Raw genomic sequence first — 23965 nt, forward strand, 5'->3', positions numbered from 1 at the left:
TTAATAATTAAATTATTGTGTGTGTAATTCTATTTAATTATGTTTCTGTGTATTTATGTACTGTGTAAGAGTAGAGAAGGGATAGCGATGGAGGGACTTTTTTTTTTTTTGTAACGGAAGGGGACCCATGATGAGTGGACGTAAGTATATAGCTGTGTGATGGAGTATGAGTTAGAGGAGAAGGTGAGGAGTGAGAAGTGAAATGAAACTGTGAGCGGGGGGGGGGGGGGGGGCGTTGTTGGAGGTGGTAAAGGATGGAAAAGGCTCTTTTCTTTCTCATGTAATTTCATCAATTATTCTATATAGAGTCTAGTTTCCAATATTTATTTGGTCATGGAGCAACTGTTTATTTTGTGTTAATGCTTTTTGTATATGGAAAGTTTTTTGGAAAGGGAGGAGGAGTCTGTCTTTACTGATTTTTATGATATTCATATCGTTTTCAATATTGCTTGGTCTATGGTGTTCTTGTTTTAGATGATCCGCAAATGTTGAATGATTTGTACCATATTTAAATGATCTGATGTTTTTTTATATCTTGTGCCGAATGTCCTGCCAGTCATTCCAAAGTATATCTTCTCACAAGCTCTGCAACTCAGCTGATAGATACCACATTGTTGATGTCTGTCTGGTTTATATCTCAAAAATGTTGTGACTGTACGAACCTGTTTGTAAACATTTTTTATAAAGACAAATTTAATTATTACTTCTGCGTTCATACATTAAAAAGCTGTTCCTTTTTTTTAATAGAGAAGAAATATTGTTTTTTATTTTGCAAGTAATTTGTCATTTACATGAAGAATGGAAATTTCAAACGTTCTATGTGCCATTATTTCACGAAACACGTTACTAGTGCTGTTGTGTTCTTGGGACTCTGCTGTATGTCCCTAGACTTGTTCCAGGTGCCAAATCACAGAGAAAATGTTTCATGCTATTTTGTCGAAAATCGACATGTTGGGACCGTAGGTGTAATAATATAACGTTTATAACTGAAATAGCAACCAGCCACAAATAGGGTTTAACAAAGTTTATTTGTACTTTCTGCTATCCTAGTGCAGCAAAACCAATAACGGTTACAAAACTAGGTATCAGCAAGAAAACAAAAGGAAACGTGTAACAATCAGCTGAAGATGTATTTGTAAGAAAATCCGAAATCGGTCATAGTTTCATACAAATAAACCTTGTTAAACCATACTTGGGGCTGGTTGCTGTTTCAGTTATAAACGTTACAGAAAATGTTTCAAATATGTATTACTAGATGATACATAGTCTTTCTGCCAAGCAGTTCTTCCCTTCGAAGTTTCAAGTGCCATGCGTTAAGGTCTCCTTCATTTAGTGGATGCTCAGTTCGAGTGGTAAGCAGAGTGCGTGTAAGATTTTCTCTGTATCGATAAAAGATCATTGTAATGGAAGGAGATAATTCGAGTTTAAAAAATGGGAAAAAGCAGTATGATCAAAATGTCTCAAACACATGCATCTCAAGTAGTTATTAAAAATTCTTACTCTGAAACAGAAGAATGGAAAAATGTCAAAGTATTCAAAAGAAGAAACGTAATGGCGGATGTACGGCATGCCGTACTTAATCTGAAAATCAGCAACTTTTATCAGTTGTAGAACAGAAAGACCTGTCATTTCTTCCTCAACAGCACAGGGAGATCTGTAATAAACTTTGCAACATCTGATCCCAACAATGGAGTTGTGTAAGAAAGAGATGACAATACTGAAATATTTTTCACGAATTTAATTTTGTTAAACTCTTGTAAAAAGATAAGAGATATGAGAAATGGTTTTTGGTGATTAAAACATTACTGCAATATCTCTGCATTCGTTTTATCAAAAAATAACACATAGTGGTTTGGTATTAATAGCACTCGAAAGAAAAACTTCCTTACTGACACTTAGAACCAGTCCGTTCCCTGGTATGACACCTAGAACGTTCTTAATAAATTAAATATTTTCTAATTTGTCTCATTGTTTTTTGCAGTGATGAGGTGAGCAGTATAAGTTCGTGGTATCAGAATACATTCTCAATTTTTTGGATACAAATAGGTTACGTACAAAACGAGATACAGTATTTTTTTATTCTCCCGTCGAATTTGATATTTGCCGCTTAGAACGTCTGAGATTTCCACTCTTCTTATGATTTCAACAAAAATCGGTTTTTGTGGTCGTTGTTGTGTAAATATACTATCCACGTTGAAGGAGAAATAAAAAATAGAAACTTTATATCTGAAGTTAATTGTGAAACAGATACCCAACTTCTATATATTAAAAAGAAAAAAAATAGGGAAAGTCATTGCTACAAGCAGCTAACCAAGACTATCGTCTGAACTTGAACCCGCAAGACCGCTACGGTCGCAGGTTCGAATCCTGCCTCGGGCGTGGATGTTTGTGATGTCCTTAGGTTAGTTAGGTTTAACTAGTTCTAAGTTCTAGGGGACTACTAACCTCAGCAGTTGAGTCCCATAGTGCTCAGAGCCATTTGAACCATTTTTGAACTTGAACCCAAATTGGAAAGACTGGAATTCGTCTATAGACGCGGATTTCTAGCTATCAGAAAAGTGTTACGGACTGAGAAACCAGGACGAACGCTTCGCACTAGAGGAAAAATTCATATCTACAGTATGGAGGACAATGGCATCAACAGGGCAGAAGTAACCACAGGACAAAGAGTGTGTCCTTCATTCCTACAGTCTGTCCGCCCTTTTGTATCCTATTATACGACAGAAAAGCCTCATTCATAGCGCTGGTCTAAGTCGTTGGACGGTATGCAGGTAACTTGAACCTTCTGTGTGCGCACCCTCAGTTCGTCAGCTACCTGTGGTTACTGCTGCTGCACATCCGATGGTTGCTAGTCCAACCGGCCTTCATATACCTGCGCTAAACGGGGGTTTCTGCTCTTACTTGGAATATTATAGGGGATTGAGGGGACGGGAACGCCGGCTCCCTCACCACTCTTGTACTCCTATGATGAAAGCCTTGTGCATGTGCTTTCTTTACCAAAACCAACACCAGAACCCAAAATCCGCATTTCTAACGCGCTCGCTTCGGCGACTCCAGATAAGCTGCAGAACGTATGACGTCTAATGGATTATCGCTTAGGTGTTGACCTCGTGACCAAGGGGAGTCAGGTGGAGGAGCTCGACCAAAATATGGAAACAGCGCGAGAAACGCATACTTGAAGATAAATGCAGATGCTGGCCAAGCGTGTTGTATTCGACCAGGAACGGCACCTGCGCAATGTCCTCAATACATTGAAGGTGTCAGTCGTGGTCAGGACAGTGTTGTGAGCGCATTAAGTCGGGACTAAGTGAATTCGAACGTGGGCACATTGTTGGCGCTCATATGGTGGACCCTTATGTAATCAAAGTAGCCGAAGCGATTGGTCGTTTCAAGAGGCACCGTATCAAATATTCATATCGCATACAGGGAAAGCGGAAAGGTATCATCCGCTAAGTTATAATATAGACGAAAGTGTGTGTTGACTGATCGCTAAGGACGGCCCCTGAAGAGTTTTGTGAAGAAAGAAAGAGAACGACAAATGCAAAAGTCACTGCAGAACTGAATGTCGCACTCGTGAACCACGTCAGCGACAAAACAGCACGAAAGGATATCCATCAACATGGAGTTCCAGGGAGAGCTGGAATTCCAAAACCACTCATCATTGATGCAAATACCCACAACAGCAAAACGTGCCGCAGAAGCCATAAAACCTGGACTACGGAGCAATGGAAGAATGTCCTTTGGTCGGATGAGTCTTGTTTCACACCGTTCCCAACTTCGGACAGAGTTAATGGCCCAAAAGTGAAACATGGCGGGGGTTCGGAGATGATTTGGGCAGCCGTACTGTGGTGCTCCATAGACTACATTGTTATTCTCAAGGGTCCATTACTGCCAATGGTTACCTGACCATTGCCGCTGATCAGGTCCATCCCCTTTAGAATTTTGGTACCCCAACGGTGATACTGTGTTGTAACCCGAAAAGGCCCCATTCCCTTAGTTCGCATCGTCCAGGACTGGCTTTGTGAACACGAGGCTGAACTGTCGTATCTCTCCTAGCCACGACAATCACCATGTCTCAATATTATTGAGCCTTTGTTGTCTACTTTAGATCGCGATCGCGATCCAGCTCCACTGCAATCGAATCCTCCTCTGTCACCGTTACCTAAAGTTGCCACTATGTTGCAGGAAAAATGGTATAAGATTACTTTTAAAACCATACAGGACCTTTATTTATCTATTCAGAGACAACTGGAAGCTGTTTAGAATGTCAGCGGTTTTTATACACCGTATTAGACATGGTAATGTGTGGTGTTTTTGGTGTTTCCGTATTTTTCCCACCCTCAGTAGGACACATATCAAGTATGTAAGAAAATATTGAAGTTTCTTTTACATTCTCTGTATTTATTGTTGATCCAAGGCCATCTGTTACATCGCTTTCATCGTGTTTAATCGCTATGTTAATTTTAAACCATATAATAGATATAAAAAAGTCTAAAGGGAATCTACCTTTTCTGAGTCCACTCTGTTCCTCTCATAAGACACTTCCGCCTTGTATTTATTATGCTGGTCTATACGAGTTTATACATTGCACTGAGAAAACACTTCCGTCTAAGTTTTAAACTCTCTTCGATTACCCAACTTTAAACAGCGATATTACTTTGCAGTTGCAGAGTGTTGTATCTCCGTCATTAGATGCATTTATTTTAAAGTGGCTGAACCTATATTGTAGGTATTACGAAGTAACTTATTGCACAGTTCTTTAGTGGTAACAGGTCGCTTTTACATTAAACATTTCGTCCACAAAAATTCCATCGTTGTTCGGAAGTATGAAGTCCGTGAATAGCTGTAGATAACCATTTCCAGTCAATGATTGGTACAGTTCGACCAGAGGACCCAGTCCATTCCATGTAAACACAGCCCCCACCATTATGGAGCCACCACCTGCTTGGACAGTGCTTTGTTGACAACTTGGGTGCATGGCTTCATGGGGTCTGCACCACACTCGAACACTACCATCGGCTCTTACCAACTGAAATCGGGACTCATCTGGCCAGGCAACGGTTTTCCGGTTGTCTAGGGTCCAACTGATATGGTCACGAGTCCTGGAGAGGCGCTGCAGGCGATGTCGTGCTATTATCAAGGGCACTCGAGTCGGTCGTCTGCTGCCGTGGCCCATTAACGCCAAATTTCGCCACACTGTCCTAAAGGATACGATCGTCGTACGTCCCACATCGACTTCTGCGGTTATTTCACGCAGTGTTGCTTGTCTGTTAGCACTGACAACTCTATGCAGGCGCCGCTGATCTCGGTCGTTAAGTGAAGGCCTTCAGCCACATCGTTGTCTGTGGTGAGAGATAATGCTTTAAATTTGGTATTCTCGGCACTCTCTCGACACTGTGGGTCTCGGGTTATTGAATTCCCTAACGATTTCCGAAATGGAATGTCCCATGCGTCTACCTCCAACTGCCGTTCCGCGTTCAAAATCTGTTAATTCCAATTGTGTGGCCATAACACGTCGGAAACCTTTTCTCAAGAGTCACCTGAATACAAATTGCAGCTCCGACAATGCACTGTCCTTTTTTACCTTGTGTACGCCGTAGTACCGCCATCCGTATAAGTGCGTATCACATCACTACTGTCATCCCAGTGAAATGACCTCATTAAGGAAGTGGCATAGCTATCGTTTTTACTCAACGATTTTTTAAATATTTTGTCATTGCCCTCCTAAATATCTCTGGACGATATTAGAGAAACGACGTTACTGCCAGAGAATATGACAGGGATTGGTGCTGGACTATGATGTCGTTTACATTTTGCAGCAGTTACTACTACACTGAAAACAATAATTTCTGCAGGATGAATCATCGTGGATCTATAACTTTTTCTGTGCCCGGCTGTCCATCCTCATGCCAATATGTTACCTTAATGGAAATGAATGACATTATTTAAGTCGTCTGTAATTTAACTGTGAGCGTGTTCTGTGGAGATGGGAAACCAACTCGGCCTTTGCCTAATGGATTTGCAAAACCACTCAAAACATCCATATTGTACAGTTTTTCGGACCAGCAGCGGTTAATTCGTCATTCTTCTTCATCAGAGAATGAATTACCTTGATACACGATTTCACAAATTAGAAATTACCTGTTTACAAGTTACTGAAAAGTAAGTATGACTGTCAGATTGTCGGATCTAAAAAAAGTTACGTGTAGTCGTGAAACTGTCTGGAGTCACAGTGTTAACTACACATGTAATAGATTGTTAGAAAATAATTCAGAGCAGTCATTTCTTAGATAATTTTCGTGGACCTGCATGTTAGAATATGTTCCATGTGCAGAAATACATTTATGTGTGAATCAACTTACGTGCATGTGGGCCCCGTAGCCGGGGCTCCCGATAAATATCCAGTCAGTGTTCTTGTTCTCCGCAGTTGGGGGCAGGAAGTAGGGGCGTGTGTAGTGCTCCCTCAGGATACGAGCGATACGATCATCGCAATTACTCCTGAAATACAGTAACCAGCCATTACAATTCTTACAATTAATCTGATTTTGTAGGAATTGGTTAACTTTAAACCTTTTATTGCTATGGAAAAATGATCTCTCCTCCCAACGTGTTACAGTTAAAACAGACAAATCCACACTTTTGATAAAGTACGTTTTTCATTACGCTGTGCTTCTCAGACCTTAATTGCAGTACAGCCTAAGTCTTGAAATATAGGTTTGTTTTCGAGTATCTTAAAACCAATATACAGACCGAAATTTGAGTGTTTGGGAAACAAAGTTTATAGCCGTATCCTACGCGAAAATATGTTTCAATCTAATTACACAATTTTTAGCAATATGCAAACGGTAAGGGAAGTGCCAATTTGTCAAGAAAATACCTACATATAAGTCAACAGAAACGAAATAAATGCGTAGACTATGTGAAGATCACGGCGTCCAAGTTTTAGTCACATGAGACTGCATTTACCTGCTCAAGTTGACAAACCAGAATAACTCGAAAAATGAGCTTCACACGAAAAAATTTATAGAATCGAAAGTTGATTATTTTCGAGGGGGACATCTGCTGGTACCTAAAATTAGCCCCCCCCCCCCTGGGGATGGGGCGGCAGGCAACTTTAAAATTCCAAATGGGAACCCCCATTTTTATTGCAGAATCAGATTCTACATAAAAAACTACGTACATTTTGTCTTAAGCATTTGTTTTGATTCTTGGTAGTGGGCGCTGTAATTAAAGAAAATCCATGTTCTCATATTTGCGTGGAAAATGGTTACGGATAGATAAAAAATACTTATTTACATCGTAAATTTTTATTCACTAAAACTAAAACTCTCCCTCTCTCCCAATAGGGTGGGGTTTGACAGAGAGGAATTAGAGTTTTACAAATATTGACCCAAATATTTGGGTCAATATTTGAAAAACTTTAATTCCTCTCTCTCAAACTTGGGTCAACATTTGTAAAACTCTAATTCTTCTCTCTCAAACCCCTCCCTATAGGGAGAGAGGGAGAGTTTTAGTTTTAGCGAATCAAAATTTACGAAGTAAATAAGTATTTTTTTATTTATCCGTAACCATTTTCCACGCAAAAATGAGAACATGGATTTTCTTGAATTACAGCGCCTACTACCAAGAATCAAAACAAATGCTTAAGACAAAATGTACGTAGTTTCTTATGTAGAATCTGATTCTGCAATAAAAAATGGGGGCTGGGGCGGCGGGCTAATTTTAGTACCAGCAGATGTTCCCCTCGAAAATAATCAACTTTGGATTCTACGAATTTTTTCGTGTGAAGCTTATTTTTAGAGTTATTCTGGTTTGTCAACTTAAAATTTACACCGTGTATACCGTAGACTTTAACAATTAACAAAGCAGCTACACTGCTGAAATTTCAGATAGTTTGCTGATGATGCCGTGGTGTAAGGTACGGTGTCGAAGCTGAGCGACTGTAAGAACATACCAGATGACTTGACAATATTTCCAGTTGGTGTGATGAATAGGCAGTTAGCCCTAAATGTGGAAAAATGCAAGTTAATCCTGATGAGTAGGAAAAACAAATCTGTAGAGTTTGGATGCAGTATTATTTGTGTCCAGCTTGACACAGTCAAGTTGTTTAAATATCTGGGTGTAGCCTTGCAAAGCGATATGTGGTGGAACGAGCATGTGAAAACTGTGGTAGAGAAGGCAAATCGTCGACTTCGGGACTTCGGTTTATTGGGAGAATTTTAGGAAATAGTGATTCGTCTGCGAAGGAGACCGCATACAGGACGCTGGTGCGACCTATTCTTGAGTACTGTTTGAGTGTTTGGGATCCGTACCAGGTAGAATTGTAGGAAGACATCGAAGAAATTTAGAGGAGGGCTGCTAGATTTGTTAGCGGTAGATTCGAGCGAAACGTGTTACGGAGATGCTTCGGGGACTCAAATGGGAATCCTGGATGAAAGGCGGCATTCCTTTCGGAAAACACTTTTGATAAAATTTTGAGAGCCGGAATTTGAAGCTGACTGCCGAACGATTCTGCTGCCGCCATCATACTTCGCGCGTGAGGACTTCGAAGATAAGATACGAGAAAATATGGCTCATTAGGAGGCGTACAGACAATGCAAGTGGAACAGGAAGGGAAATGACAAGTAGTGGTACAGGGTATCCTTCGCAACGCACCTTACGGTGGCTTGCGGAATATTTACACTCCTGGAAATGGAAAAAAGAACACATTGACACCGGTGTGTCAGACCCACCATACTTGCTCCGGACATTGCGAGAGGGCTGTACAAGCAATGATCACACGCACGGCACAGCGGACACACCAGGAACCGCGGTGTTGGCCGTCGAATGGCGCTAGCTTCGCAGCATTTGTGCACCGCTGCCGTCAGTGTCAGCCAGTTTGCCGTGGCATACGGAGCTCCATTGCAGTCTTTAACACTGGTAGCATGCCGCGACAGCGTGGACGTGAACCGTATGTGCAGTTGACGGACTTTGAGCGAGGGCGTATAGTGGGCATGCGGGAGGCCGGGTGGACGTACCGCCGAATTGCTCAACACGTGGGGCGTGAGGTCTCCACAGTACATCGATGTTGTCGCCAGTGGTCGGCGGAAGGTGCACGTGCCCGTCGACCTGGGACCGGACCGCAGCGACGCACGGATGCACGCCAAGACCGTAGGATCCTACGCAGTGCCGTAGGGGACCGCACCGCCACTTCCCAGCAAATTAGGGACACTGTTGCTCCTGGGGTATCGGCGAGGACCATTCGCAACCGTCTCCATGAAGCTGGGCTACGGTCCCGCACACCGTTAGGCCGTCTTCCGCTCACGCCCCAACATCGTGCAGCCCGCCTCCAGTGGTGTCGCGACAGGCGTGAATGGAGGGACGAATGGAGACGTGTCGTCTTCAGCGATGAGAGTCGCTTCTGCCTTGGTGCCAATGATGGTCGTATGCGTGTTTGGCGCCGTGCAGGTGAGCGCCACAATCAGGACTGCATACGACCGAGGCACACAGGGCCAACACCCGGCATCATGGTGTGGGGAGCGATCTCCTACACTGGCCGTACACCACTGGTGATCGTCGAGGGGACACTGAATAGTGCACGGTACATCCAAACCGCCATCGAACCCATCGTTCTACCATTCCTAGACCGGCAAGGGAACCTGCTGTTCCAACAGGACAATGCACGTCCGCATGTATCCCGTGCCACCCAACGTGCTCTAGAAGGTGTAAGTCAACTACCCTGGCCAGCAAGATCTCCAGATCTGTCCCCCATTGAGCATGTTTGGGACTGGATGAAGCGTCGTCTCACGCGGTCTGCACGTCCAGCACGAACGCTGGTCCAACTGAGGCGCCAGGTGGAAATGGCATGGCAAGCCGTTCCACAGGACTACATCCAGCATCTCTACGATCGTCTCCATGGGAGAATAGCAGCCTGCATTGCTGCGAAAGGTGGATATACACTGTACTAGTGCCGACATTGTGCATGCTCTGTTGCCTGTGTCTATGTGCCTGTGGTTCTGTCAGTGTGATCATGTGATGTATCTGACACCAGGAATGTGTCAATAAAGTTTCCCCTTCCTGGGACAATGAATTCACGGTGTTCTTATTTCAATTTCCAGGAGTGTATGTAGATGTAGATGTATGAATATAACGAGGATCATTCACTTTTTCCTTTTTCTTTCGCATATGTGCAGAATCTGTGTGCAGCCCTCATTTAGTCTACACTATGCATCTTAGGTTTTAAATTTCGCATTCGCTGCTATGAAGATTTTGAAGGAAAATCACTATTCATTTTACCATTTGGATTGAATGTAATTACCGAATGTCACCACAGAAGAAAAGAAGGCGTATGGGAATCTCCTTTGTATGGGTCGCAGCTGATGTAGGTCTTGTTTACAAACTGGACCAGTTGGCGAAGAACGTCAGTATCTCTGATTCAGTAACAAATACAACTCTCACCGAACGGTTTCAAGATATGGTTACAGATATTAGACAGTGAGGAACGGGAAGTGGACTTGGGCCTCTCAGTCTCCAAAAAGAACAAAATGACGCTTAGGCTCAACCCGTAACTGGGAACTCTCTCTGATTTCGAAGAATGCATGCGAGCGGTAAGTATGCATACCAGCCATGGTTCAACTCCTTTCTATTCACAGAGAATGGGTATCAAGGATTATAATATCTGTGAATGACAGAAGAAAGAAAAGGGAGATGTAAGGTACTTGTTTTACTGCGATTTTTTTGAAGCACAGCAATAAAACTTACTCTTAAACCTTGTGAAAATTATGGTGCCCCTCCTAACAAGTGCGCCGGCCTTAATGTTTCATAAAGCACTATTTTATTTTATACGGACAGTACCGGGTATTTACAAGTATTGTATTCGCGGTGGTTGTATAATCATCATATGTTCGCAAAATTCTGTTGAGTTCTCTTTGTCGTATACTCCGCAGGGCGATAATTCGTGTCATGCCAACGTTCTGTAACTGCAGTTATGCCTCTATTTGGCTACTGTCACATAATCTTAAATTTTTGTGGAGATTATCTTTATTTTGGTATTTATATATAGACGCTTTATATTTGTATCTTGACAAAAAAACACCTTTAAAATCCATTATGAAGTCCAGTTCTCACACATTACGCCAAGTATGTGAAGAACAATGACAAACTAGTTGATAAATAGCTGCTTTGTAATTACTTTTCTGTCCATACGAAATATAATGTGAAGAAACTTAATGTATCATACAGTGTAAATTACTCAACCTATCGCTTAATAAGAGGGGTGGAACTTTAATAGTGACAACTATTTATTTACAGCTCGTGGAAAATACAGTAGATACGTGTTTCAAAGTTTTACTGCCCTTGAAAGTAGTCACCAGCATTGTGTATAACCCGTTGTCAGCGATGTGGAAGTCGTACGATACTCTTAGCAGTGCCAGTTCTGTTGACAGTTCGAGCGGCGCGGTCTATTGCCCGACGAATTTGTAGCAGTTCTGAAGCGAATGCCGTGAAGTATTTTCTTCAGTTTGGAAATCGAGTGAACTTACGAGGGCTTAAGTCAGGGGAGTGCAGTAGGTGGTATAGCACTTAGCAGCCCCATCAGTCAAACAAATCAGTAACAGCTTGCACTGTACGTGCTTGAGCATTGTCCTGCAAAATGATGGTCAGGTCATGCAAAAAGTGTCATCACTTCTGTCTCTATGCTGTTCATTTTTGGAACACAACCTACGACCAGCTTAGAGACAGATGTGATGACACTTTCTGCAGGACCTGACCATCATTTTGTAGGACAATACTCAAGCACGTATACTACCAGCTGTTACTGATTTGTTCACTGACGGCTGCTAAGTGCTATACCACCCTACTGCACTCCCCTGACTTAAGATCTCGAGAGTTCAACTCGATTTCTAAACTGAGGGAAACACTTCACGGCATTCGCTTCAGAACTGCTACAAATTCGTCGAGTAATAGACCGCGCCGATCGAACTATCAACACAACTGGCACTGCTAAGAGTATCCTACAACTTCCACATCGCTGGCAACGGGTTATACACAATGCTGGTGACTACTCTGAAGGTCAGTAAAACTTTGAAACACGTATCTATTTTGTAGGAGCTGTAAATAAATGGTGATTTGATCCATTATAAATGGTTTTTGAAAGCCTGCGACTGTAGATACAATAGGTTTGTTTATAAATAAATAAATCTTCTGCTACCAGTCACGATTTTTCTTTATTTTACTATTCGCACGACGCGTTTCGAGAAATAATTCCCATTTTCAAGTGCGTTTTTTTGATGTGTGTTAAGCCATTTCTTTTGATGTTGTCAGTGTGTGTGAGTCTGCTTCATTTTGTTGACTTTTACTGTAATACATAAGAAACGCGATTTTTAGTTGGGTATCAATTCTTTCTGTGAGGTTAGTGGCTAAAGTTTGAGAACAATTTGTACTTACAGTTTTCTAATGGTCCATTTGTGTAGAGTCTCACACACACTTAACATCACACACAACTTGTACACTTTACACATCGACAATATCTTATATAAACAAAACAGTTACAAAGATCTTCTTACAGGTAGTTCACAGAGATAACATTATAGGTCTTCCACAGATTATGATATGCTTTTGTACAGAGGTTATTTATCTTAACAATTTGGCTCATGAATTACTTATATTGATTTTACAATTGTGCTTATTTATTTATTTATAAACAAACCTATTGTAAATAAATTTTCAGTTCAATTGGGGCGGAGCACTATGGGACTTAACATCTGAGGTCATCAGTCCCCTAGAACTTAGAACTACTTAAACCTAAGGACATCACACTCATCCATGACCGAGGCAGGATTCGAACCTGCGACTGTAGGGTTCGCGCGGTTCCAGACTGATGCGCCTAGAACCGCTCGGCTACATCGGCCGGCTGTAAATAAATAGTTGCAACTATTAAAGTTCGAACCCTCGTATTAAGGTAAACTGCTCCTTAGTTCGCATCAGCGATAGGAAGTTGATAAAAATATTTGTTATTACAGTGCTTCTGCTGACATTGACGGATGGCCACTTTCTTCATAGTTAAATAGATTGCCCGGGTGAGTATGAGAATCTATGTGGGTAAGATAGTGGCGATGTGATCAGTCACAACCAAGCTGACAAGGGACACGTTTTTGAACTCGAACTCTTGGAACCGCGTGAAACCTTGCTTGGAGTGACACTCAGTGATGAAAACAACAGTTGTCAGTGTCATTTCCATGTACAACTCTGCATTTCTCTGCGCTATCGGACGGACCATGTGATTTGTGATTGCACTGCTGTGCGAATGTGTCTTCTGGAATGTTCGCATGCCGGTTACTGTGTAAACTGTGGACAGCGATACTACGAAGAGAATTAATCCTACGAATGTGGTCCAAATACTAGGGACAAAGTTGCGTGCTGACTGTGGAAATGAAATCGGGGTCGAGGATAGAGAGTTCGCGGATATATGGAGGTTGGAATTTGAATAGTGGCAACACTGCTGTGGAAACTCTATGCAATGGAATCTACTATTGTCGCTGATAGCATACGTTGTTGACATACCTACCTTACCTCCGAGCAAAGGGACTCGCCCGTCCCACGTCACCAGCGTGCGCACAATCGCGCTTGTGAGCGAGCGGTGTAACGTAATGGTGTCATTATGTTTTCGAAACAGGACAAACGGAGTTGGACCAAGATTGAATGTGACAGAGGTCGTACACCATGACAGTGTCATCAAGGTCTTCAAGAGGCGTGCAGGGAATCGGCATTGCCGTACAGAACAGTGGCACGTTGGGTAAATGCCTTCAACGAAGGTCGGAAAACTGTGGCAGACATGCATTGGGCATGTCGTCCTAGCGTCTCTGAACAAGAAGTGCATTCTGTTGCCGCGTTAGCCGGCCCCGGTGGCCGAGCGGTTCTAGGCGCTTCAGTCAGGAACCACGTGACTGCTATGGTCGCAGGTTCGAATCCTGCCTCGGGCATGGATGTGTGTGATGTCCATAGGTTAGTTAGGTTTAAGTAGTTCTAAGTTCTAGGGGACTGATGACCTCCGATGTTAAGTCCCATAGTGCTCAGAGCCATTTGAACCATTTTGTTGCCGCGTTAGTGGACAGTGATCCACGCTATACGATTCGTGAGCTCGCCCACGAAACCGGATTAGCGCATATGACTGTGCATCGCATCCTGAAGGAACGCCTGAGCATGCGAAAAACTGCATCACGATGGGTTCCGCTTGACTTGACGGAAATGCAGAAATGGATTCGTTACGACGCTGCCCAGACGCACTTGGAGCGCTATGAGCGCGAAGGAGGGGCTTTCTTACGCCGTATCGTAACACTGGATGAGACATGGGCCACATCGTACGAGCCAAAACTGAAACGCCAATCCAACGAATAGCACCATTATGGGTCGCCGCGAAGTCGAAAGTGCGTCAGAGCCCCAGTATGGTGAAAGTTATGGTGATTCTCGTGTGCGACTGTCATGGTGTTATCCTAACGCATTACGTTCCTCCACGGCAGACCGTCAATGCACAGTATTACTGTTCGTTTTTGGAGCATCACCTGCGACCAGCTTTGCGAAAGAAGCGGCGAGACTTTCTGCGCAACCCACCCATCATTTTGCACGACAATGCGCGGGCGCATACAGCGCAAGCTGTGGCTGCTCTGTTCTGTCGATGGAACTGGAAAGTACTGTACCATCCACCATACTGCCCGGACTTAAGATGAGGGAAGCATTTCGTGGCATTCGATTGAGAACTGTTCCAGAGATTCGGCAGGCAGTAGTCCGCTCCATTCGCACCATCAACAGAACAGGCTCTGCTAACGGTGTACTACGCCTTCCACATCGCTGGCAACGGGTTCTACACAACGCTGGTGACTACTTTGAAGGACAGTAACAGGTGCAAACATGTAACTCTTTTGTATCGGTTGTGAATAGATATTTGCCACTATTTTAGTTCCAACCTTCGTATAATATACATAATTCAAAAATATAATGTGGATGACAGAGAAATAAATGATGTTATGCTGGACAGATATACTGATTTTGAAGGACAGAAAGAACTTGAACCTGAAGGTGGCTATTGAAGCGGTACACGACGTTTATTTCCAGAGCAACAATAACAGTTAAGTCAGCGTGAGTACGAACTATCTCCATCCAGGCCCAGTGTATTAGAACTTAAAAGATATTGATGACAGCGCACTAGAGAACATTTATGAATACTATTACAATCGTGGCTTCAATTCCTATAGCAAGCTAATGAGGTACTATATGTGCATTAGATTTGAATAACACTGCTGATTAATTCTAAATTGTGTGTCTAGCAAAAGACGAACAGGAACTCGCTTCAAAGGAAATAGACTATCGCAAATGCAAACTGTAAAAGAGAATGTAATATCACGAATTGATAGAGTAAGATCGTATGCTCCACTTCACTATTGGTATCTGCAAATGTGGGCACTAGAAGCGTCAAAATATTTGGCTTGGACAATTTCAAACCGTCGATTTCTTTTCTCGACAATCTTAAGGCTGAATAAGGCATTTCATCCAGGCATATTACACTCCTGGAAATGGAAAAAAGAACACATTGACACCGGTGTGTCAGACCCACCATACTTGCTCCGGACACTGCGAGAGGGCTGTACAAGCAATGATCACACGCACGGCACAGCGGACACACCAGGAACCGCGGTGTTGGCCGTCGAATGGCGCTAGCTGCGCAGCATTTGTGCACCGCCGCCGTCAGTGTCAGCCAGTTTGCCGTGGCATACGGAGCTCCATCGCAGTCTTTAACACTGGTAGCATGCCGCGACAGCGTGGACGTGAACCGTGTGTGCAGTTGACGGACTTTGAGCGAGGGCGTATAGTGGGCATGCGGGAGGCCGGGTGGACGTACCGCCGAATTGCTCAACACGTGGGGCGTGAGGTCTCCACAGTACATCGATGTTGTCGCCAGTGGTCGGCGGAAGGTGCACGTGCCCGTCGACCTGGGACCGGACCGCAGCGACGCACGGATGCACGCCAAGACCGTAGGATCCTACGCAGTGCCGTAGGGGACCGCACCGCCACTTCCCAGCAAATTAGGGACACTGTTGCTCCTGGGGTATCGGCGAGGACCATTCGCAACCGTCTCCATGAAGCTGGGCTACGGTCCCGCACACCGTTAGGCCGTCTTCCGCTCACGCCCCAACATCGTGCAGCCCGCCTCCAGTCGTGTCGCGACAGGCGTGAATGGAGGGACGAATGGAGACGTGTCGTCTTCAGCGATGAGAGTCGCTTCTGCCTTGGTGCCAATGATGGTCGTATGCGTGTTTGGCGCCGTGCAGATGAGCGCCACAATCAGGACTGCATACGACCGAGGCACACAGGGCCAACACCCGGCATCATGGTGTGGGGAGCGATCTCCTACACTGGCCGTACACCACTGGTGATCGTCGAGGGGACACTGAATAGTGCACGGTACATCCAAACCGTCATCGAACCCATCGTTCTACCATTCCTAGACCGGCAAGGGAACTTGCTGTTCCAACAGGACAATGCACGTCCGCATGTATCCCGTGCCACCCAACGTGCTCTAGAAGGTGTAAGTCAACTACCCTGGCCAGCAAGATCTCCGGATCTGTCCCCCATTGAGCATGTTTGGGACTGGATGAAGCGTCGTCTCACGCGGTCTGCACGTCCAGCACGAACGCTGGTCCAACTGAGGCGCCAGGTGGAAATGGCATGGCAAGCCGTTCCACAGGACTACATCCAGCATCTCTACGATCGTCTCCATGGGAGAATAGCAGCCTGCATTGCTGCGAAAGGTGGATATACACTGTACTAGTGCCGACATTGTGCATGCTCTGTTGCCTGTGTCTATGTGCCTGTGGTTCTGTCAGTGTGATCATGTGATGTATCTGACACCCTTCCTGGGACAATGAATTCACGGTGTTCTTATTTCAATTTCCAGGAGTGTACATTTGTCATACGTAAGGATATAGAAGACGACAATAATATACGTCAGAAAGCCCAGCAGGTTTTAGAGGAAGTGAACATATTTATGGCAGATATGGTTATAGAGAAAGGAAATGTTTGGAACAGTGACCAGAGTAGATTCTAGTATGAAATGTCTTCATTATCAACACTGCCTCGCATAGGAGAGAAAACTACAGCTAGTGTGTTGCAGTCTGTACATAGCTCACCCACAGGTGCACAACTGACGTGGCTTTTTAAAGATAGCCAGATTAGCCAACAAGTTCTATATCTGTTTCGAAGAGGCACAAGGCACTTTCGGCCCAAATATTGCGAAGAAACTTGAAAGAACCAGCCTACAATACATTCATGTGAAGTGAAGCTAAAGTGCAAAAATGACTAAAGAACACATGAAAAGTTTTCCGACTTCTGTGGCGAACATGTAACAAGTGGAAAGAGCCTTTTGCTGCATGATTCCCGGATAGGTAATACACGTCTTACCCTTCTAGATGCAAGTTTTCCAAAGAAATATATTGCCACCGAAAACCATCAAATATTGCCAGTCCCTTGATGGTTACTTCTTTCGTCAGTATAAGCTCTATTTAGAAGAAATGCTGATTTTGTAAGACTACAATGTGCCAAACCACAAGTGAAGATACATGACCGTTATTTCATCATCAAACTTCACTCAGTGATTTACGATCAATTTTCTGCATCAAAGTAGCGCCTATGTTGCAGTATGCTTGGCGAAAGGCAGTTTTGACACTGACATCCCATATCATCATTTGAAAATATAATTAGTGTGGCTTTTGATACTGGACTGACAGAATGCGAAAGTGATTTCGAATGAAAAACGTGACTTTAGTGAGGAGCGCACATTATTCTCTTCCACTTTGTTTTAACCACTTCATCGAAATTCCGCATCTGCACTATGAGGACTAATATAAGCACTATTAGGTGTGTAGGATATGTTTGTTTTGCGCTATTATAATTACTTTAAGCAGATGGGTTTGAAAGTGTTGATTGAAAATGTAATGATACACTAATGTCATCGAATTCTGTATAATTTCCTTGTTGATATCTTGTTACTTTGTTTCTCTCTATTAAAATTTCGCTTGTTCTGGAATGCAACGTTTTGCGTGGAAATGACACAGTCCACTGTTTTTGTTTATGATCGAGTGTTATTCGAAGCATGTTTTCGTGCGGTTCCGAGTCTTCAAGGTCAAATGTGTCCCGTGTGAACCTCAAATAAGTTTTGGTTTTCCTACAGTTCATGTGGTCCAACAGAGTTCAGAACAACTGCTCATTTTCCTTTCTCACGCTGTCTTGTAGCACACAAACGTAATATTAGAGGTCCGTTGGTGCTCGAGGCTTTAGTGGCCGACAATTATGAAACAATCATTGCTTCCAAAGAATAATTCAGTTAAACATTAGCATCATTTAATGTTTCTTTTCAAGCCTATATGATAACGAGGTTTTCATGTCACTTATCTGTCATTCTCTGTTAGATTTCACGCTTTTCGTTTGTGGGTGTCTCCACCAAACCTAAGCTAGAAGTAACACAACTTCCTTCTGTTTAACTGTTGAGACTGACAGGTGAATGAGGGCGGGTGAAATGAAAATAGCAAATACTTTTTACATACAATTTATTGTGTGCACCCCATGCCCACCTTCCCCCTCCCCCCCCCCCCCCCCCCCCCCCATGACATCAGTCGCATCTTTAAGAACATGCTCCCTAAGAAATTAGTTTGTAGAAGGGAACGACAAGAAACGGTATAAATTTAACACATAACCGAATACCAGGGCACTACAGTTATGCACTATTTAGATAGTCGTGTAATCTTGGTAAGAGGTGGAGAGTACTTACCAGCCAACATACCAAGGTTTGGTGCCGTCCCTCATCTTTGCTCTGTCTTCGCTCATATCGAACACTTCCTCCAAGCGCTTGAATTCCGTTTCGTACGGAAAGAACTGGCAGCCTCGTACGTTTCTCTCGTCATAAATACTCTTGAAGAAGTCGAAGTCGAACACCTCTGGAGCAGTCCAGTTCTCCATCGCATCAGTCACAACTACCGGTTTTCCAGTGTACGCGTATCTGTGGGAAAGAAGAATAGATAATGACGAAGGCAGACGGGCAAGTACTCTTTCAAATGTAGTTTTTTAGGCCATCTGGAAAGTGAGATCATTTGATGAATCCTGCTATTACCTGAAGGTAGCTTCTTCAACTAGAAAAATATTTTGATTTAGTTTGCTTTGTGTACAAGTGGTTTTTATTTATCGTGTCAGAAGCAAACTAAAAAAAAACAATATTAGATACATTACTACATACATACATACATTATGGTTTATAAATTAAACTAGTCAAGAATGAAATAAATGATTAGACACAGATTGTGTTGTCAAACATAAGGTAATTTTAATCTATACAGTGGAATCCCCAAAAATTTGCAACGTCCAGTGCACTTTGTGTAGCGTTTACGAGGTCCTCCATGGTGCACACAGTTGGAGGTAATGTGCATTGTAGTAGATGTGTTGATGTCTGCACGGCAGCTCCGCAGTCACGCTGGAGAGAGTCCACCTGGAAGCCCCACCTCTCCAGATTACTCTTGGATCCTGTGACAGAAGAATGCAGGCGGTTGAGTGATTTCCAAGTGGACCATTTCTCTGTGTGGCCTGGGGGAACTACTTCTTGCGGGATCAGCCACTTCTCCAGATGCTGGCATCTGACCTGCCATCTCTTCTCCCGGTGTTGATGTGGAGTGTCAGCGAGTGGTTCTGTACTGTGAAGGAAGCTCTTTCTAGACACAAGTCTTTGCTGTGCCGGTTGGTGGCCATGTAGTGGGTGGGCTTCGGATGTTAATGCCTTCTTCATTTCACTCCGTGCTGCTGTATCTCTTCGGATGTCCGGGGGGGCTATGCCGGATAAGCAGTACAGTTTTTCCACAGGTGTGGCTCTTAGACAACCCGTAGTGATACGACATGTCTCATTCAGAGCAACATCAACTTTCTTTGTATGTGTAGATCTGCACCATACTGGGCAAGCGTACTCAGCTGCAGAGTAGCAGAGGGCTAATGCGGATGTGCGCACTGTGTCCGGCTGTGCTCCCCATGTTGTTCCAGTCAGCTTCCTAACCGCATTGTTCCTGGCAGCCACTTTTTGCTTTGTTTTTAAGCAGTGTTCCTTATTTGTAAGAGCACGGTCCAGAGTGACTCCGAGGTATTTTGGAGTCTTGCAGTGTTCTAAAGAGGTTCCTTCCCAATCTATCTGCAAGCTTCTACTAGCCTGTCTGTTTCGGAGGTGGAAAGCACAGGTCTGGGTCTTAGAAGGATTTGGTTTCAATTGATTGTCCCTGTAATAGGCAGTTAATTCTTTCAGAGCATCAGTTAGCTTCCGCTCCACCCTCTCAAAGCTGTGATCTTGTGCTGTGATTGCTCGGTCATCTGCATATATGAAGCTTTGTGTTCCTTCTGGTAACGGTTGGTCGTTAGTGTATATATTGAAGAGAGTGGGCGCCAGTACACTGCCCTGTGGCAACCCATTTGTCTGCTGCCTCCATCTGCTTCTTTGTCCTTGATATTCCACAAAATATCTTCGGTTCTGCAGAAGATTTCTAATTAGACATGTTAGTTTGTAGTCCTTGGTGAGGTTGTATAGCTTCAGCAACAAGAGTCTGTGGTTGACAGTGTCGTAGGCGGCTGAAAGATCTATAAACACCGCTCCTGTTATCTGCCGCCTTTGGAACCCGTCCTCTATATGCTGTGTCAAATTCAACACCAGTGCTGTGCAGCTCTTCCCTTGTCTGAATCCTGCCTGTTGAGGGATCAGTAATGGTTCTATCATATCTGTAATTCTTTGGAGGATCAACCTTTCCAATACCTCATACAGGTGGCATAGGAGGGAGATTGGCCTATAGCTTTTGGGGTCATCCCGGTCTTTCCCTGGTTTATGTATAGCTATAATTTTTGCTTTCCGCCAAGATTTTGGTATCTTGCCGCTCTTGACACAATTATTCATTAGCTCGAGTAGCCAGCACTTTGCGCCTGGACCAAAGTTCTTGATCTGTTCACTTCTTATGTCATCTACCCCTGCTGCTTTTCCGACTTTGCACTTATTTAGAGCTGAGTCGAGCTCATTCAAACTGAATGGTCGAGACAGAGTGTTTCCCTCTTGTTCGGGCTCCCTTTCCAGGGTTCGTCTCCCGATTTTACTGGTATGGTCAGGTTTACCATTTTTCAAAAGCTGGTGTGCGATCTGGTCTGCCTTCACATTTATATGCGTATTGGGTTGGGAGGGATCGTTGTTAAGGTGTCGTAACAATCTCCAGGCCTTTTGACTACTTCTACTCATATCACATTCTGTCATCAGTTTAATTCACTGTTCTCTCTTCGCCTCAGAGATTGAGGAGAGAGTATTTTGCGCAGCCAGATAAGTCTCCTCGCTATAAGGGTTTTCTTCATATAGTCGATAGTATCCGTGCAGCAGAGCAGCTGTTTCAGGTGTCACACCCTGCAGATACATTGTCCTACACCCTCTTGGAATTGATGCCCGGGAGCAATGTTTGACAGTTTGAACAAAGCTGTCATACTCTTCAGGAATAGGTCGCACAGACTTAATCTCCTTGTCCAGCATCTTAGCAAATTTTTTCCAATCAGCTTTCTTGAAATTGTATCTCCGTTTGAAATTCACCTCCTCTGGCGTTATTGCTGGAAGAACTTGACACAGTAGTGGCCTGTGTTGCGTCTTTGGTATGGGCGAGCACACTGATTTGCGGCAAAGCTGTGTGATGTCTTCACTCACAAAGAGGAGGTCAGGGTTAAATCCACGTTGCCACCTGCCACTGTTGAAGGAAGGGGGTAGCTTGCTGTCATGTATAAGAGACAACTGGCAGGATTCAGCCCAGGAGAGGACTGCCTCCCCATTTTCGTCATCTTCAGAGTATCCCCACAAATGACTATGGCTGTTAAAGTCACCGATTACTACAGACGTCCTGCTGTTATGGAAGTTCCTGGGTGGTGTGAAGGAAAATGCAGCCGAAGGGGGCTTATACGCAGAGGTAACCACGCAGTTACTCAGCTCCACTGAGATGACTTCGATGTTATTTTCTACGGTGCAGTGAGCACTGATTATCTGAAGCCATGGTCTTACAAATATAGCACTTCCATACTGAGAGTGCGGTGTTTCTGCAGCTAGTTTCATGCCCGGTATTTTTGGTCGTCTCTGTCGCTCATCTCTATGAGTCTCTCGTATACACAGGATGTCGCATTTTTTGTCACGGCATAGGTTGGACAACAGGTGTTCTTTGGCTGATGATATGCCTTCAATATTTATAGATATGATAGTTAAAGTTGGCTCTGATAAGGACCGTTTATTTACTCGTATGTTTGTTTGCTTCTGGTGTGAGAGAATCAGCCGTCTAGGTATACCTAGACGCCCAGGATGTGTAAGGCTTAGTTGTCAGGACACACCCTTCGTGGAGGCTTCTCTCATGTCCCCCTGTACAAGTGGTAATATTCATTTATAAATATGCACGTATTCGATAATCTGGTCATCGCACGTGGGATGTGGGGGTGGGCGTAGGAGGGTGGAGGATTAGGAAGAACGGTGGTGAAGAAAGGAAGGAGGCAACGTCTGGGTGGCAGGGGGAGGGAGGGTAAGTGGGAGGAGACAGCGCACGAATCTATATCTACATCTACATTTATACTCCGCAAGCCACGCAACGGTATGTGGCGGAGGGCACTTTACGTGCCACTGTCATTACCTCCCTTTCCTGTTCGCGGGAAAAACGACTGCCGGAAAGCCTCCATGCGCGCTCGAATGTCTCTAATTTTACATTCGTAATCTCCTCGGGAGGTATAAGTAGGGGGAAACAATATATTCGATACCTCATCCAGAAACGCACCCTTTCGAAACCTGGACAGCAAGCTACACCGCGATGCAGAGCGCCTCTCTTACAGAGTCTGCCACTTGAGTTTGCTAAACATCTCCGTAACGCTATCACGCTTACCAAATAACCCTGTGAAGAAACGCGCCGCTCTTCTTTGGATCTTCTCTATCTCCTCTGTCAACCCGACCTGGTACGGATCGCACATTGATGAGCAATACTCAAGTATAGGTCGAACGAGTGTTTTGTAAGCCACCTCCTTTGTTGATGGACTACATTTTCTAAGGACTCTCCCAATGAATCTCAACCTGACACACACCTTACCAACAATTAGTTTTATATGATCATTCCACTTCAAATCGTTCCGTACGCATACTCCCAGATATTTTACAGAAGTAACTGTTACCAGTGTTTGTTCCGCTATCATATAATCATACAATAAAGGATCCTTCTTTCTATGTATTCGCAATACATTACATTTGTCTATGTTAAGGGTCTGTTGCCACTCCCTGCACCAAGTGCCTATCCGCTGCAGATCTCCCCGCATTTCGCTGCAATTTTCTAATGCTGCAACTTCTCTGTATACTACAGCATCATCCGCGAAAAGCCGCATGGAACTTCCGACACTATCTACTAGGTTATTTATATATAGTGTGAAAAGAAATGGTCCCATATCACTCCCCTGTGGCACGCCAGAGGTTACTTTAACGTCTGTAGACGTCTCTCCATTGAGAACAACATGCTGTGTTCTGTTTGCTAAAAACTCTTCAATCCAGCCACACAGCTGACCTGATATTCCGTAGGCTCTTACTTTGTTTATCAGGCGACAGTGCGGAACTGTATCGAACGCCTTCCGGAAGTCAAGGAAAATGGCATCTACCTGGGAGCCTGTATCTAATATTTTCTGGGTCTCATGAACAAATAAAGCGAGTTAGGTCTCACACGATCGCTGTTTCCGGAATCCATGTTGAGTCCTACAGAGTAGATTCTGGGTTTCCAGAAATGACATAATACGCGAGCAAAAAACATGTTCTAAAATTCTACAACAGATCGATGTCAGAGACATAGGCCCATAGTTTTGCGGATCTGCTCGACGACCCTTCTTGGACACTGGGACTGCGTGTGCTCTTTTCCAATCATTTGGAACCTTCCGT

At 44.0% G+C, this 23965-nt stretch overlaps 1 protein-coding gene across 1 annotated transcript in view; it reads right to left on the reverse strand.

Moving 5' to 3' along the window:
- Positions 1 to 23965, reverse strand: part of LOC126249433 (uncharacterized) — a 619638-nt gene that overhangs the window by 216669 nt on the left and 379004 nt on the right. The window contains exons 3-4 of the mRNA XM_049951086.1: positions 18797 to 19024; positions 6363 to 6498 (exon numbers count right to left, since the gene is read on the reverse strand). Of these exons, the coding sequence (XP_049807043.1) occupies positions 6363 to 6498; positions 18797 to 19024 (364 nt within the window). The remainder of the gene's footprint in view (positions 1 to 6362; positions 6499 to 18796; positions 19025 to 23965) is intronic.

This window comes from Schistocerca nitens, chromosome 3 (assembly GCF_023898315.1).
Source record: "Schistocerca nitens isolate TAMUIC-IGC-003100 chromosome 3, iqSchNite1.1, whole genome shotgun sequence".
In the NCBI taxonomy this organism is placed as follows: Eukaryota; Metazoa; Arthropoda; class Insecta; order Orthoptera; family Acrididae; genus Schistocerca; species Schistocerca nitens.